Below are 14,728 nucleotides of genomic sequence, written 5' to 3' on the forward strand. Positions count from 1 at the left end.
TTCTCCCGCTCTGTCTCCCTGGACCCAGCATCGACTCCAGCCCTGCGCCAGTGAGGCTTTACAGGACTAGCTCTCCTGCAGACTTGCTGGACTGGATTTTGGTTCTAATGCTGGAGGGAGTGAGAACTTGTCTTCTGTCTAGTCAGTGGGTTGGCTTTCCCTGGGTCAGGTCACCTGTGACCAGGATTAGATAGTAGTGCAAATATGGGTGCCTCGGGGCAAAGGGCAGGGACAGTTAACAGATAAGAGAGTCCAGGTGGACAGACCTGTTCATTGTAATGCTGAATTCACCATTTGAGTTAACAGTGTTGAAACAAAAAACCCAGTATTATACCAGGTTTAAAGAAAATTAATCACTGAAATAGCATATAGGTATTCGGGGGAACTTAGGATGTAGAACTATTTTTCTGTCTAATTTAGGGAAATTTTATCAGTTTTTTTTTTTTTTTTTTCATTTGAAAGAGACATTATGTGGATTTAATTCTGGGGTCTAGATATGTTCACTAGTTTGTTCGTGAAAGTATGCTCGCAGATAACGAATACTCCCACAGAGCATTGTAAGCTGCTAGAGAAGCTTCGGTGTTACGCGGAGCTGGTTCTGTTTCTGTTTTTTCTAACTCTGAATTGTGTGTGTTCTCCAGTGTATACCAAAGTAGCGTACCAAAGTGAGCCCGAATGCATATATCACTCATCTTCAACAGTTGCCACACATGGCCTATCTTACTTCATCTGTAACACACATCCAGTCTTATTTAATCTGTAACGTCCTCCACCTTGAGAGCTTGTTTGGAGGTTCTAGAATGATGCTGTGAAAGTGCTGCACTCAATATGCCAGCAAATTTGGAAAACTCAGCAGTGGCCACAGGACTGGAAAAGGTCGGTTTTCATTCCAATCCCAAAGAAAGGCAATGCCAAAGAATGCTCAAACTACCGCACAATTGCACTCATCTCACACGCTAGTAAAGTAATGCTCAAAATTTTCCAAGCCAGGCTTTAGCAATACATGAACTGTGAAATTCCAGTTGCTCAAGCTGGTTTTAGAAAAGGCAGAGGAACCAGAGACCAAATTGCCAACATCCGCTGGATCATGGAAAAAGCAAGAGAGTTCCAGAAAAACATCTATTTCTGCTTTATTGACTATGCCAAAGCCTTTGACTGTGTGGATCACAATAAACTGTGGAAAATTCTGAAAGAGATGGGAATACCAGACCACCTGACCTGCCTCTTGAGAAACCTATATGCAGGTCAGGAAGCAACAGTTAGAACTGGACATGGAACAACAGACTGGTTCCAAAAAGGAAAAGGAGTACATCAAGGCTGTATATTGTCACCCTGCTTATTTAACTTCTATGCAGAGTACATCATGAGAAACGCTGGGCTGGAGGAAGCACAAGCTGGAATCAAGATTGCCAGGAGAAATATCAATAACCTCAGATATGCAGATGACACCCGCCTTATGGCAGAAAGTGAAGAGGAACTAAAAAGCCTCTTGATGAAAGTGAAAGAGGAGAGTGAAAAAGTTGGCTTAAAGCTCAACATTCAGAAAACTAAGATCATGGCATCTGGTCCCATCACTTCATGGGAAATAGATGGGGAAACAGTGTCAGACTTTATTTTTGGGGGCTCCAAAATCACTGAAGATGGTGATTGCAGCCATGAAATTAAAAGATGCTTACTCCTTGGAAGGAAAGTTATGACCAACCTAAATAGCATATTGAAAAGCAGAGACATTACTTTGCCAGCAAAGGTCCGTCTAGTCAAGGCTATGGTTTTTCCAGTGGTCATGTATGGATGTGAGAGTTGGACTGTGAAGAAAGCTGAGCGCCAAAGAATTGATGTTTTTGAACTATGGTGCTGGAGAAAACTGTTGTGAGTCCCTTGGACTGCAGGGAGATCCAACCAGTCCTAAAGGAGACCAGTCCTGGGTGTTCATTGGAAGGACTGATGCTAAAGCTGAAACTCCAGTACTTTGGCCACCTCATATGAAGAGTTGCCTCATTGGAAAAGACTCTGATGCTGGGAGGGACTGAGGGCAGGAGGAGAAGGGGATGACAGAGGACGAGATGGCTGGATGGCATCACCAACTTGATGGACATGAGTTTGAGTGAACTCTGGGAGTTGGTGATGGACAGGGAGGCCTGGCGTGCTGTGATTCATGGGGTCACAAAGAATCGGACACGACTGAGCGACTGAACTGAACATCCTCCACACCCCGCCCCCACATCTGTTCACACTGAATTATTTTGAAGTAAATCCAAAACATCTGATTTTATCTGTAAATAACATACTACTGTATGTGCCTCTGAAAAATAAGGGCTTTAGCAAGAAGCATAAAGGAGTTCCCTGAAGGCCTTGTGGTTAGGCTTCTGGGCTTTCACTGCCGTGGTCAGGGTTTAGTTCCTGGTTGGGGAGCTGAGATGCCACAAGCTGCGTGGCATGGACAGGAAAAAAAAAAAAAAGCGTAAACATGGATGCCATTGTGATACCTTAAAATTATAGTCACCCCCTAATATCGTCAAATACCTTAAGAATATTCAAATTGTCTCATAAGTTTTTAGAAGTGTTTTTTGGAATCCAAACGATGTGTACACAGTGCATTTAGTTGACTTGAGTCGTAATCGATGGCTTTGCTCTTTTTTGACCTTTGTTCCATACTAAAGAAAACCAGGTCTTTGTCTTGTAGAGTTTCCCGTAGTCTAGATTTTGCTGGCTGCATCCCCGTGGCGTTGACTGACGTGTTCTTATACAGAGGTTCATTTAGATTCACAGTATTTAGTTTTTGGCAAGAAGAAGGTAGTGTCCATAGGCACTTCCTTTTGCATCACCGAGACACACATCATCGTGCCTGTTTGTGTCTTTTGTGACTTTGGGTTAATCAGTAGATTCAGATATTCTCAGCCATAGTGGAAAAGGTTTTTAAAAAATTGGTAAAAGAAGTTGACGAGAACTATTATATGGTAAATAATATAGGCTGTGTGTGTGTGTGTGACTGTATTTTTTAATTTTGTTTTGGTAACTTTTACCCCTCTTCATTTTGCCTCCTTCCATAGGATGACAATAACCTGTTAAAACAGCAACTTAAAGATTTCCAGAATCACCTTAATCATGTAGCTGATGGTCTGATTCGTCCAGAAGAAGTGGCAGCTCGTGTAGATGAAGTAAGGAGAAAATTGAAATCAGGAGCTGGAGAGATGAGGTAATGGAAGGTCAGGACCGCCAGGTGTAGAGTGGGCTGAGTTGTGAATGTGGGCTTCAGTGATGAAATCCCCTTTCTGCAACTGTGCATGGCTGATTTCTTTTGTAAGGTTTTCTCCTTATCGTATGACCATGATTGAGACACAGATTACTTAATTCAAGTTGTCCATCACTGATTTTTTTAATCTTTTATATGTTTTGTTATTATTTAATTTAAAAAACATAAAGGTTTTATGAGTAATGCATTCTTGCAAGCTTACTGCAGATGGTCAGGAAGTAGAGTTACATTATACACTTTAAGTAGAAAACAAATAGCTAAAGAAAAACAGGCTAATTTGAAAATGTGAAATAGGCGTTTATTCTTTGAACACACATTGTTAGCCTGAAGGTAGCCTGTGCTCTCAGAGTGGCAGCAGTCAGTTGATAAAACAAAGCTTTGCACTCCAGAGGTGCACAGTGATTTGCCGTGGATTGACAACAGCTGCCGTCCTACACAGCCCTTCTTACTCGTGTACTAATGTCACTGGCATGCCTGCGTCCAGCGTCAAAAATAAAATGTCACATTTATAACATCTTTCCTCTCCCCCCTTAGCAGAATCCACAGTCCTTCAGATGTCTTAGGGAAAAGTCTTGCTGACTTGCAGATACAATTCAGTGAAATGCTGACACGTTCTCAGTGGGAGAAAGAGGAAGCCCAAGGGAGGGAAAGAAAACTCCAAGAAGAAATGGCTCTGCATCAGGAGAAGCTGGCGGACGGACAGGAAGCATTCAGGCAGGCCTGTGAGAGAGCACTAGAAGCTAGGGTAAGAGATGGGCAGGAGGCAGCCGGAGGGGAGCGTTTAGGAAACATGCACGCTTTCCAGCAAGTCACAGCGCTTCCCTTTCGTGTAAATACAGAGTCGGGCGTTCCCTGGTGGCCCAGGGTTAAGACTCCTCACTTTCGTGGCCCAGAAAGTGGGGTTGGATCCCTGGGTGGGAAACAGATTCCACAAGCAGCACGGCATGGCCACACACACACACAAAGTGTTTGCTATATTCATTATACCTTAATAAAGGGGATTATACCTTTACGGTATAATTAATAAAGCTATAATTTTTAAAAAATACAGTAATTGCTGTTAAGTTTCACTTCTAGTAAGTCAGACTGTGTGTGACTGAAATGTAGCCCTGAGTGTGGTGACCGATGTCAAAGTCAGACTTTGGCATGACACTGTGTTTTCCTTATTTTGGAAGCAAGTGAGCTGTTTCTTAATGTGCAGTTCAGTAACACCACATTGCTAGAGCATAGTATAGTGCAGGAATCTGAGTTCTTGATGTAATTATTCTAAGGATGAGGCACATGTTAAAGTGGATCCTAGAGAGCAGTTGTGACTAACCCATCCCCAGTAAGCCATTAATACTCTTTAGTAAAATGAAATACAATTCTCCAGAAGGTGTTTATTTTGCTCAAAAAATATTTTGCTTAAAAATCATTTTTGAAACTTGATTTCCTCACAGATTAATTTTGACAAGAGGCAACATGAAGCAAGAATTCAGCAGTTAGAGAATGAGATTCACTATTTACAAGAAAATCTGAAAAGTATGGAGGAAATCCAAGGGCTTACAGATCTGCAACTGCAGGAAGCTGATGAAGAGAAGGAGAGAATTCTAGCCCAACTCCAGGAGTTAGAGAAGAAGGTGGGCAAGACGAGGAAAAAGACACACGAGTCCCTGCTGCCAGGGTCCTGCTCTCAACGAGGGGGCAGCTGAGAGGGCTGTGGTCCACGGTCACCTCTGGCTGCACTGGTGGCTCAGAGGGGGCCCTGCCCTAGAGAGAGTTGGATGCAGATCACTGGATCTGGAGCCTGAGATGAGGGAGCGTGGTAGATGGAAACAAGGGAATTGGGATGTAAGGAGCAAGTGGAGAGTCTGCTGGGTGGTACTTAAATGCTTTTGGGATAATTTGCCTCCTTCTACACCCCTTTCCAAACTGGACATGTCTGTGGAACATTACTTTCCAAGTCCTCACTTTTCCTTCTGATTCCCTGTCCTCTTTTTAAGCTTCTCTTTTCTTTCTGATTCCCTGTCCTCTTTTTAAGCTTCTCTTTTCCTTCTGATTCCCTGCTCTCTTTTTAAGCTTCTCTTTTCTTTCTGATTCCCTGCTCTCTTTTTAAGCTTCTCTTTTCCTTCTGATTCCCTGCTCTCTCTTTAAGCTTCTCTTTTCCTTCTGATTCCCTGCTCTCTCTTTAAGCTTCTCTTTTCCTTCTGATTCCCTGCTCTCTCTTTAAGCTTCTCTTTTCCTTCTGATTCCCTGCTCTCTCTTTAAGCTTCTCTTTTCCTTCTGATTCCCTGCTCTCTTTTTAAGCTTCTCTTTTCCTTCTGATTCCCTGCTCTCTTTTTAAGCTTCTCTTTTCCTTCTGATTCCCTGCTCTCTTTTTAAGCTTCTCTTTTCCTTCTGATTCCCTGCTCTCTTTTTAAGCTTCTCTTTTCCTTCTGATTCCCTGTCCTCTTTTTAAGCTTCTCTTTTCCTTCTGATTCCCTGCTCTCTTTTTAAGCTTCTCTTTTCCTTCTGATTCCCTGTCCTCTTTTTAAGCTTCTCTTTTCCTTCTGATTCCCTGCTCTCTTTTTAAGCTTCTCTTTTCCTTCTGATTCCCTGCTCTCTTTTTAAGCTTCTCCAAAGCTACCCCAGCCACTACTCCCCTTGTCACACAGTGTCCGATCCAGAAGCTGCAGCCAGCGTCTCTGAGGTCATGAGCTGGAGCACCCTGCTCTGACCACAGCCTCCTCTCCTGTCAGCACCCTCGCGCTGGACGATCCCAGTGCCTGAGCCCCAGCTTTCCTGGTGTACGGCCTTCCTGTCTTTACTTTCTTCCTTGTCCAACTTAAGTTCCACGGTCTCCCACTATCACCATTGTTTGCAAATATCCTCAAATTCCTAGCTCCTTTCTCCTATCTTCTGTGACAAAACAGCAGCTGTCTGCTTTCTTTAGCCCTACACTCGTGGCTGACTATTCCTGAATTAAAAACCACCCATCCGGGCATAGTGGTGGCACTGAGTGTCTGCAGCCTCGGCTGGCAGCCGCTTCACTGCTCTCTGGAAGCGTGCTCTCAGGCTGCACTGTTCTGTACCTTCTCCCAGCCCTAGCGAGTGGCCTGCTTCATGCTTCAGTGAGAACACACCAGTTCCCTAGTCTTACGAGTCTGCCTCCAAAATCTCTCTGGAATATCTGCACGGTGTCCTTCTCCAGGGCCACCACCCTCATCCATCCTGACGCGTCATCTCTTCTGGACAACGGCTGCGGCCACGGGACAGCCCCCATTTCCACTTACACCGGCTCCTCGGAGCAGCCAGCACAAAACACAAATAGACCCCTGTCGGTCCCTGCCATCTTCCCTTCTCTCCAGCAGCCTCTGTTGTTTCTAGGATAAAGACAAAAGCGCTTTCGCCTCTGAGGCGCTGTGCGGTTGGCCTCCGTTAGCGCTCTCCTCTTCTCACCGTGCTGCTGCTTGCAGTTCCCGAGACCCTGAGTTCTGGCTTGCCCCTGCACCGTGTCTCCCCCTCTCTCCTCCCTGTTCTGGCTTCCCCTGCACCGTGTCCCCCCCTCTCTCCTCCCTGACTCCCTCTCCCACCAGTCTAGATCTCTCCTGCCAGCCTCTCACAGAGGTGGGTGCCTTGTTCTCTCCCTTGAGAGCAGCAGTCACAGTTTCAGTTACACGATTGCTCAGCATTTGTTGAATATGTGCGTCTCATAAGCCCCTCGAGGGCAGCAGGCAAGTCTGTTTGGTTTACCACCACATGCCCCAGTGATCACAGGGGCTGGTCCATCGCTTGGCAGTGGTGCCAAGAAATGTTTTTCCAACAGATGAATGGGTTTAGGAGCACAAAGCCTCCAGACTAAGTGTACTGATTTCATTCTTAGTTACTGTACAGTGTGGAGGCGTTTCTATTTTTCACTCGGAGCCCCTGCTGTGTACCTGGCATTGTTCTAGGCGTGGGGCTTGTGAACAGAGTCCCTGCTCGCGTGGGGCTTGTGAACAGAGTCCGTGCTCGCGTGGGGCTTGTGAACAGAGTCCGTGCTCGCGTGGGGCTTGTGAACAGAGTCCCTGCTCGCGTGGGGCTTGGGAACAGAGTCCCTGCTCGCGTGGGGCTTGGGAACAGAGTCCCTGCTCGCGTGGGGCTTGGGAACAGAGTCCCTGCTCGCGTGGGGCTTGGGAACAGAGTCCCTGCTCGCGTGGGGCTTGCATCTTAGTTCATTGCTACCAAATGAGTCATCTCTCTGTCTTTTTTTTTTTATCTCAGAAGAAACTTGAAGATGCCAAATCTCAGGCGCAGGTTCTGGGTTTAGATAAAGAATTGAAGAAACTAAAGAAGGCTGTGGCCGCCTCTGATAAGATAGCCACGGCTGAGCTCACCATCGCCAAAGACCAGCTCAAGTCCCTTCATGGAACTGTTATGAAAATTAACCAGGAGCGTGCAGAGGTGAGTCCCATGCACAGAGCAAGTGCCCACCAAGGCTGCCCTGCCGAGACACCTAGCCACTTGAGTTTTTGAGCTCTCGTTAGAGACTCTGGCTCTTGCATAAAGTTGTCCGCTTCTCTTCAGACCTGATGGGTGCAGTTCCCCATCACAGCCCTGCCATGGGTGTGGTGCTCTAGGGAGTCCCCAAAGAACCATAAATGAAGCGTACCGTCTTCACCTCAGAGTGCAGGGGTCCGCTGAGGGAGGCAGCTGTCAACGCACAGCTAAGCAGAAGTCTTCAGCCTGTGGTGTCATCCTTCTGAACCTCAGCCCTTTCATCATGTATAGAGGATTGTATATCTCTTCACAGTGTTATTATGAGTCCTGCCCGAGATAAGTCTGTCACAGCCTGTATAGGACGTAAATGCTGATGCGATTAAGACCACAGGTCGTAGGAGGGAGAAGCCTCACCAAGGGAGCCCAGAGTCCCCCCCAGTCATGGGAGACTGTGGGACAGGGGAGGAAAAGCTGGTCTGTGCTTTTCTGATGTAGCACCCTGCCTACTTGGACCCCACAGAGGGGTTGTGGGAGCTGCCAACTGATGGGTAGGCGAGGTGGGGCCGGGCGCCTCCTGTGCAGGGGGTAGCCAGGCGTGCGAGCTGATGAGACCAGAGACTGAGTCTGGGAGGGAGAGAGAAGAAGAGCACAGCCCACAGTGCCGTGCTGCCTTCCCCACGCCTCCGTCCCAGCAGGACCTGCAGGAAGCAGAGCGGTTCAGCAGAAAGGCAGCACAGGCCGCAAGGGATCTGACCCGAGCGGAAGCGGAGATCGAACTCCTGCAGAACCTCCTCAGGGAGAGAGAGGAGCAGGTCAGTGCCGGCTCCCCACGAGACCACCTCCTTCTTGGGTCCATCTCAGTTCCTAAGCAACTGAATTGCGGTAGGGGCCCTCTCCAAGGGTTCTGAGGTCCCGTCGGCAGTCAGTACTCGATCCTCTGCTGGGTGCCAGGCATTGCAGGGTTTAAATGTCTGGAGTAATGGGGTTCCTCATTAGTAAAGTAGAAGTAAAAAATCAGGGGATTATAAATCATACTGCAAGGAGAAATGCATCTGGAAAAGAACATTCACTGGCAACTTCTCATATGTGATTTTTTTAATATCTTCGAATTGAGATGGAGAAAGTAGAGGCAGGCACCCAAGGAGCAAGCTCACAGGCGCTGGAAATCGAGAGGTGGAATGAGACCATGGAGAGACAGAGGAGAGAGATCGCAAGGCTGCGGGACTCACTAGACCGCACCGGGGCGGGTAAAGTACTGGGCTTTGGTTTTAAAATCAGATCATTCTGTTGGTTTTTTCCCTTTAGCAGATTTATTTGTTACCAGTCAAGCCCATGCTTGATTTATAGAGCTGTGATAATTAGCTTAATAAATAAAGAACTTTTTCCAATGTATGTAAGTGCAATATCCAGGGACTTGATTACAGAGGAGAAGAGATTCATTTTTGTATTTTCAAAAAAAGGAATGTTTACAAATCTGTTTCTTTCTCTGGCTCGCTTTCTAAGTGAATAGCAGCAGGATATGTCTGTCCTCTTTAAGTGTCAGCAAACACTTATTACCAAAGGACAGCTGTGAGGAACTAAGAATCATTGGCTCTCATGGAATCACATTTGAGAGCGAAAGGAAGTAGATGATTTCATGCCCAACTCATGGAATAACTTTCCTTTACAGATAACAGAGGAGGCATTGAAAATATTTTGGAAGAAATTGCTGAACTCCGATGTGAAGTTTCTTACCAGAATGATTACATCAGCAGCATGGCAGATCCTTTCAAAAGACGAGGCTATTGGTACTTTATGCCACCACCATCATCATCAAAAGTAGGAAGTCTGTGTTGTTGGGAATATATACTAAGTTTTCTTTAAGAAAATGTAACAAAGTTGCCTTCCATAAATCTGTGATCAGGTGTCAAGAACAACGTATCTAGGCTAAGCCATGCGTTGAGGTTCTTAAGTGTTTATACTGAGATGGAAATGGGGCATTCCCAGGAAACGTGGCACTTGCCCACTCGTGCTCAGGTGTATGTGGTGGGGTCCTGGAATAAGGATCCTGTAAGGGAGATAAAGTGACTTGAGCCCAGAGAGCCTGTTGAAACTGTTGAAAATGGCAGTAGAATTACACAGAGGCTGAGACAGAAACACAGGCACCTGGATTTCATTTCCGTTTAACGGACATTCACTCAGCGCTTATGAGGTCTAGGTCAAGTGCAGGACTTGGTGGGAAGCCGTGATGAGCAATAGAGCCCCTGCCCTCCAAGAGTTGATGAGCTGGGGAGGAGCAGTTACACCCATGCAGTTACGAAGCAGTGACAGGCACGTCGCAGAGAGTTACAGATTCATCTCATGGGGACGTCTAGGAAAGACGCCTTCACAAGCAGGGGCGTGAAGTGAGCGCTAAGCAGCCCTCACGGGATGTGCTCTCAGGAGTGAGGGGACAGCCCACGAGGACGAGGAGCGTTGGGTCAGCCATGGCAGGTAGCCTTGCGGGGCTTGAGGGTGGGATGGGAACAGTGAAAGGCAAAGTAGATTGGGGCCATGAATTTTTTTTTAAAGGGACTTCAAAATCCCTTACCCTTAATTACGTAGGCCTTGGGAAACTGCGGCTGTGTGTGCTATGATCAGAGCTCTAGTTTCGGAGGAGTAGTCTGGCAGAGTGTGAAGGCTAGACTTGCAGTGCGTGAGCTGCTCTGGTGGGGCTGTTTGAACTCATTCGGGTGCAGGATGGAGGAGGCTAGAGCAGAGGAGCTGGAGGAGAGGAGGGTTAAGGGGTGTCAGTGGGCACAGAGTGAAGGTTTGGCCTGAATGTGGGAAGGAAGGAGAGGCTCTCCTCCAGAGCTGAGAGCGACATCCTGCTGGAATCTGCTGACAGCCACAGTCAGGAGAAGCAGCCCTCACCCGCTGGGATCCCAGGGCCGTGTGGACTTCCTCAAAACCCCAAGAGCGGAATCTAAGATCCTCCTCCCAGACCTCTGAGGAAGCCAGACATCTTGGCACAGCCAGGGCCACAGGGGGAAGCAGCGCAAGTTAGAGCAGAGCCCGAGTCGGCTGAGGGCTTGGAGGGCCGACCTGCAACTGGGAAGGAGAAGGAGCGCAACGGTAGAGCTCTAAGGCCAGGCCTGGCCCCCAGCACCACAGGAGACGGAGCACAGGCAGCCTGGAAGGCACCTGCTTTCCGTGATCTTACCAAAGGAAGAGAGACCACTAGGAAGCATGAGTACAGGAGCCAGGAGGCTGGCACACATGCGGGTTATATGACCATGTGACCACGTCTCACTTTTCCGTGTGAGAACGAGAATTATGATGTGGGAAGAGAAACCAGCTCTTTGTCGGCCTTGCTGTAGACTCTGATCTTTCTCCACATCAGCCTGTATTCCTAAGAGACGCTGTGCCCCTCTGTTATTTGTCTAGGTTTCCAGCCACAGCTCCCAGGCCACGAAGGACTCTGGTGTCGGGCTGAAGTACGCAGCCTCGACTCCTATTAGAAAACCACAGCAGGACCGGAGGGAAGACGGCGCCCCTCAAGCTGCCTCCGGGTACTGGGTGTATTCTCCCATCAGGAGCGGCTTACATAAATCGTTTTCAAATAAAGGTAAGTCAGGTCACATCCCGGAAGTTGCATTTCTCCTGCCTGGTTAATGACTTTTGGTCCCCTGAAATCCATAAAGTCCAGTCCAGTCTCTCAGCCTGCTCGGGAGCCCTCTGTGACCTGGCCGTGGCCAGTGGCCCCTTGCCTCCCTTCCTGTCCCTCTCCTGCCTGTCAGCCACACCCAGCTGCATGCTGTGTTTCTCACACCTCCATGTTTGAAGCCCTCTGTTCGGAACATTCTACTTCCTTTCTCTCCCAAACTGTTCCTCCGTGCCCACTGACACCCCGTGACTTCAGCAAGACGCAGGTCCTCGAGCAGCACTCTTCTGCTGGACCTTCGTCCTCACTGCCTTACCCAGGCGCTGAGCAGCTCACCTGTGCTCCTGGAGCGTGGCGGTTTACACCCTCGTCTCGGGGCGTTAATTACCAACTGAAGTGAAGTGTTGCGAGTCTGTCTTCCAGAGCCCCAGAGGAAAGAGTCTGACCTGGGGTAAATCCCGGCTCTTTCACTAAGTAGCTGTGTCATTCTAGGCAAATTATTTAGCTGCTCTCGGAGAAGGCAATGGCACCCCACTCCAGAACTCTTGCCTGGGAAATCCCATGGACGGAGGAGCCTGGTGGGCTGCAGTCCATGGGGTCGCTGAGGGTCGAACATGACTGAGCGACTTCACTTTCGCTTTTCACTTTCATGCATTGGAGAAGGAAATGGCAACCCACTCCAGTGTTCTTGCCTGGAGAATCCCAGGGACGGCGGGGCCTGGTGGGCTGCCGTCTATGGGGTCGCACAGAGTCAGACACGACTGAAGCGACTTGGCAGCAGTAGCAGCAGCAGCAGAGTGTTAATCTGTGAAATGGGAATATTGCATTCTGCGAATTTGTTCATTCAGGAAGTGGAGTGCCGGCTGTGTGCTCGGTCATCAGTGGCACACACAGCTAGTTCTTGCTTCCTGGAGAGATGAGTGAGCAAAGCCCGAGAGAGGCTGTGCCTGGATGGTGGAGCTGTGGGTCTCGTAGCGCTTCTCTGCTGGCCTCCATGTAACACGGAGCAGGCACCCAAGTGTTGCTGAGTGATGAGTGAATGAAGACGGGAAAAAAGCAAACCAATGGATAGGTGTTGGAGAAACTTGGGTTCACCTGGTGGAAAGAATTGGAATCTCTGTCTTGATCCACTTTTCAAAACTGCTTTTGATGTTTTTTACAAAATTTTATTTTTGCATCTCTGATATCTCGGCCTGAATGCTGCTGTTCTCTGCTAAGTGTGTTTACCTAGTAAGCCACGGGAATAACACACGCTCCTGTGTTTCTGTTTGAAGATGCAGACAGTGGAGGAGAGAGCCGGGAGGAGAGCGAGCTGGATGACCACGATGACCGCCCATTTGTCCCTCCTCCTGGATACATGATGTACACCGTGTTCCCTGACGGCTCTCCTGTGCCACAGGGCATGGCCCTCTACGCACCGCCGCCTCCCTTGCCCAACAATAGCCGACCTCTCAGCCCTGGCACTGTTGTGTATGGCCCGCCCCCTGCTGGTGCCCCCATTGTGTACGGGCCCCCACCGCCCAGCTTCTCCGTCCCCCTCATCCCAGTGGGCGTGCTACACTGCAACGTCCCGGAGCACCATGCCTTAGTAAGTGGGGAGGTGCGCGAACCCGGTCCACACGGCCTCCCTGGGGCCACCCCAGAGCCCGCGTCCCAGAAGTGTGCTTGTAAGGCGGATGGTCAGAACCCAGCGAACGTTCTCTTGTTAAAATACTGTTCTGGTCAGAAGTTAGGTGCCAGATCACTTTGTGGACCTAATTTAACCATTTTATAACAAAAATGCTTTCAGCCCAGAAATTAGCCATTTTTAAAGAAGGCTTCTTATGCCTGTTTTTGTTGACAAGCACTGTGTGAGTGTGTGTGTAGGCATGTGCTTGTGTGAGTGTGTGTGTAGGCGTGTGCTTGCTCAGTCACCGTGGTTGTGTACATACCTGCCTGTACGTGGGCACACACGTGTAGACGTGTGTTCACGTGTAAACACGTGTAACAGCAGCACACAGTGAGGCTTTGCTGGGGATAACCCCTTGGTGGTGAGATTAATGATGATTCTTTCTTTCTTTTCACAGTTCTCTTCTTCTTGTGCCCATAATTTTGTGTTCTGTTTTTCCTACTTAATGTTACAAGCATTTTTCCCATGGTTTTCATAGACATTTTTAAGCAGTATTTTAATGACTGCATAACACTTCTTTATTTGCAGGCAGTGTAGTTCATTTAACTTAGTATAAATTTTACCGTATTTCATATTTTTCCTCTAGGCTAAATTCTAGAAATGAATCCTTCCTAGTCCCTAGCTTACTTTTCAAGCTTTTGGCACTAAAGAAATAAAATGCATTACAAGTACCTCCTTCTAACTCAGGATACCTGGATCCTGATGTTTTCCGAGCTCTTGATTTTTTTCCTTTTCCTCTCAGCAAACTGAGAGGAAGGTAAAGGATTCTAGTACCTGGGTGTGAAGCCACCAGTCCAATTTTAATCGGTCAACCTAGTTTCAGAGCTGTAGCTATTTACATGGTTACAAATGGTCGTTACTCCTGTTAGCCTGCGGTGCCTCAGCGCACGCTGGCTTTGTAACAGTTCTGTTGGCTCAGCATCTGTTGATCTCGTAACTGGCTCTTCTACCCTCAGCTAGTACCCAGCTGTCATATGGCTCCCAGGTGTGCCTTTATATCTCCTGTGTTTGTACATTACTTCTTCGGCTTAGATTTTTCCTATTTCATTTGTTCTTCAAAACCAAGCAGAGTACCCCTTCCTCTAAGTAGCCTTCTCAGCCCACTCCCCTCCCATGTGTCCAGAGGAGGGGGCGACGTGTACGTCTGTGTCTCTGTCAGATGCTGAACTCTGGGACCAGACAGTACCCGCAGGAGGTGCCTGCTGACTGTGTATCTGGCAGCCGTAGCTGGACTGGTGGAGGAGTCGTAGAATCTGGTGGTCCATCCATTTCATCTATGGTTTGTGAAGACATTGGCTTGACTTAATTTTTCTTTTCAAACTGAAGTCTTAGGAAGCTGCCACTATTTTCAGGGCATAGATATCACTTTAACCACAGCTCATTTCAGTTTGGAGCAGGAAAAAGGGGAAATGACCTCGTGATATTTCAGTATTGTGTTTTTTTCTTTATTAGGAGAATGAGGTTTCTAGATTGGAAGACATAATACAGCATTTAAAATCAAAGAAGCAGGAACAGAGGATGAGAGTATCCAAGCGGCAGTCTGAGAAAGAAATAGAAGAACTGCATCATAATATTGATGAACTTTTGCAAGAGAAGAAAGGCTTAGAGCATGAAGTAGAAGAATTACATAGAACCATCCAGAAACATCAACAGCGAAAGTAATTATTAGCCATTTTATTTTTATGATTCAGATGAATTAGTTCATTAAGGTAACCAAAATCAGTGTTGTCCCGTAGCACTTTCTGTG

The 14,728-nt window shown here is 47.6% G+C and overlaps 1 protein-coding gene across 28 annotated transcripts in view; it reads left to right on the top strand.

Moving 5' to 3' along the window:
- CNTRL (centriolin) overlaps nucleotides 1-14,728 on the top strand; it is an 89,049-nt gene that overhangs the window by 46,482 nt on the left and 27,839 nt on the right. For 19 of the 28 annotated variants that reach the window (XR_015168782.1, XR_015168783.1, XR_015168784.1 and 16 more), the window contains 10 exons: nucleotides 3,051-3,196; nucleotides 3,788-3,998; nucleotides 4,693-4,872; nucleotides 7,475-7,654; nucleotides 8,386-8,502; nucleotides 8,805-8,937; nucleotides 9,360-9,508; nucleotides 11,096-11,276; nucleotides 12,587-12,900; nucleotides 14,434-14,639. Coding sequence is in view for 24 of the 28 variants with exons in the window: in XM_086413994.1 (XP_086270120.1) it covers nucleotides 3,051-3,196; nucleotides 3,788-3,998; nucleotides 4,693-4,872; nucleotides 7,475-7,654; nucleotides 8,386-8,502; nucleotides 8,805-8,937; nucleotides 9,360-9,508; nucleotides 11,096-11,276; nucleotides 12,587-12,900; nucleotides 14,434-14,639 (1,817 nt within the window). In the remaining 4 variants the exon portion in view is untranslated. The remainder of the gene's footprint in view (nucleotides 1-3,050; nucleotides 3,197-3,787; nucleotides 3,999-4,692; nucleotides 4,873-7,474; nucleotides 7,655-8,385; nucleotides 8,503-8,804; nucleotides 8,938-9,359; nucleotides 9,509-11,095; nucleotides 11,277-12,586; nucleotides 12,901-14,433; nucleotides 14,640-14,728) is intronic. The other 9 variants (XR_015168785.1, XM_086413996.1, XM_086414011.1 and 6 more) reach the window with 1 other exon arrangement.

Source organism: Bos grunniens, chromosome 8, assembly GCF_055505025.1.
Source record: "Bos grunniens cultivar Pamir isolate PY7600 chromosome 8, Bosgru_T2T1.0, whole genome shotgun sequence".
NCBI classification, from domain to species: Eukaryota; Metazoa; Chordata; class Mammalia; order Artiodactyla; family Bovidae; genus Bos; species Bos grunniens.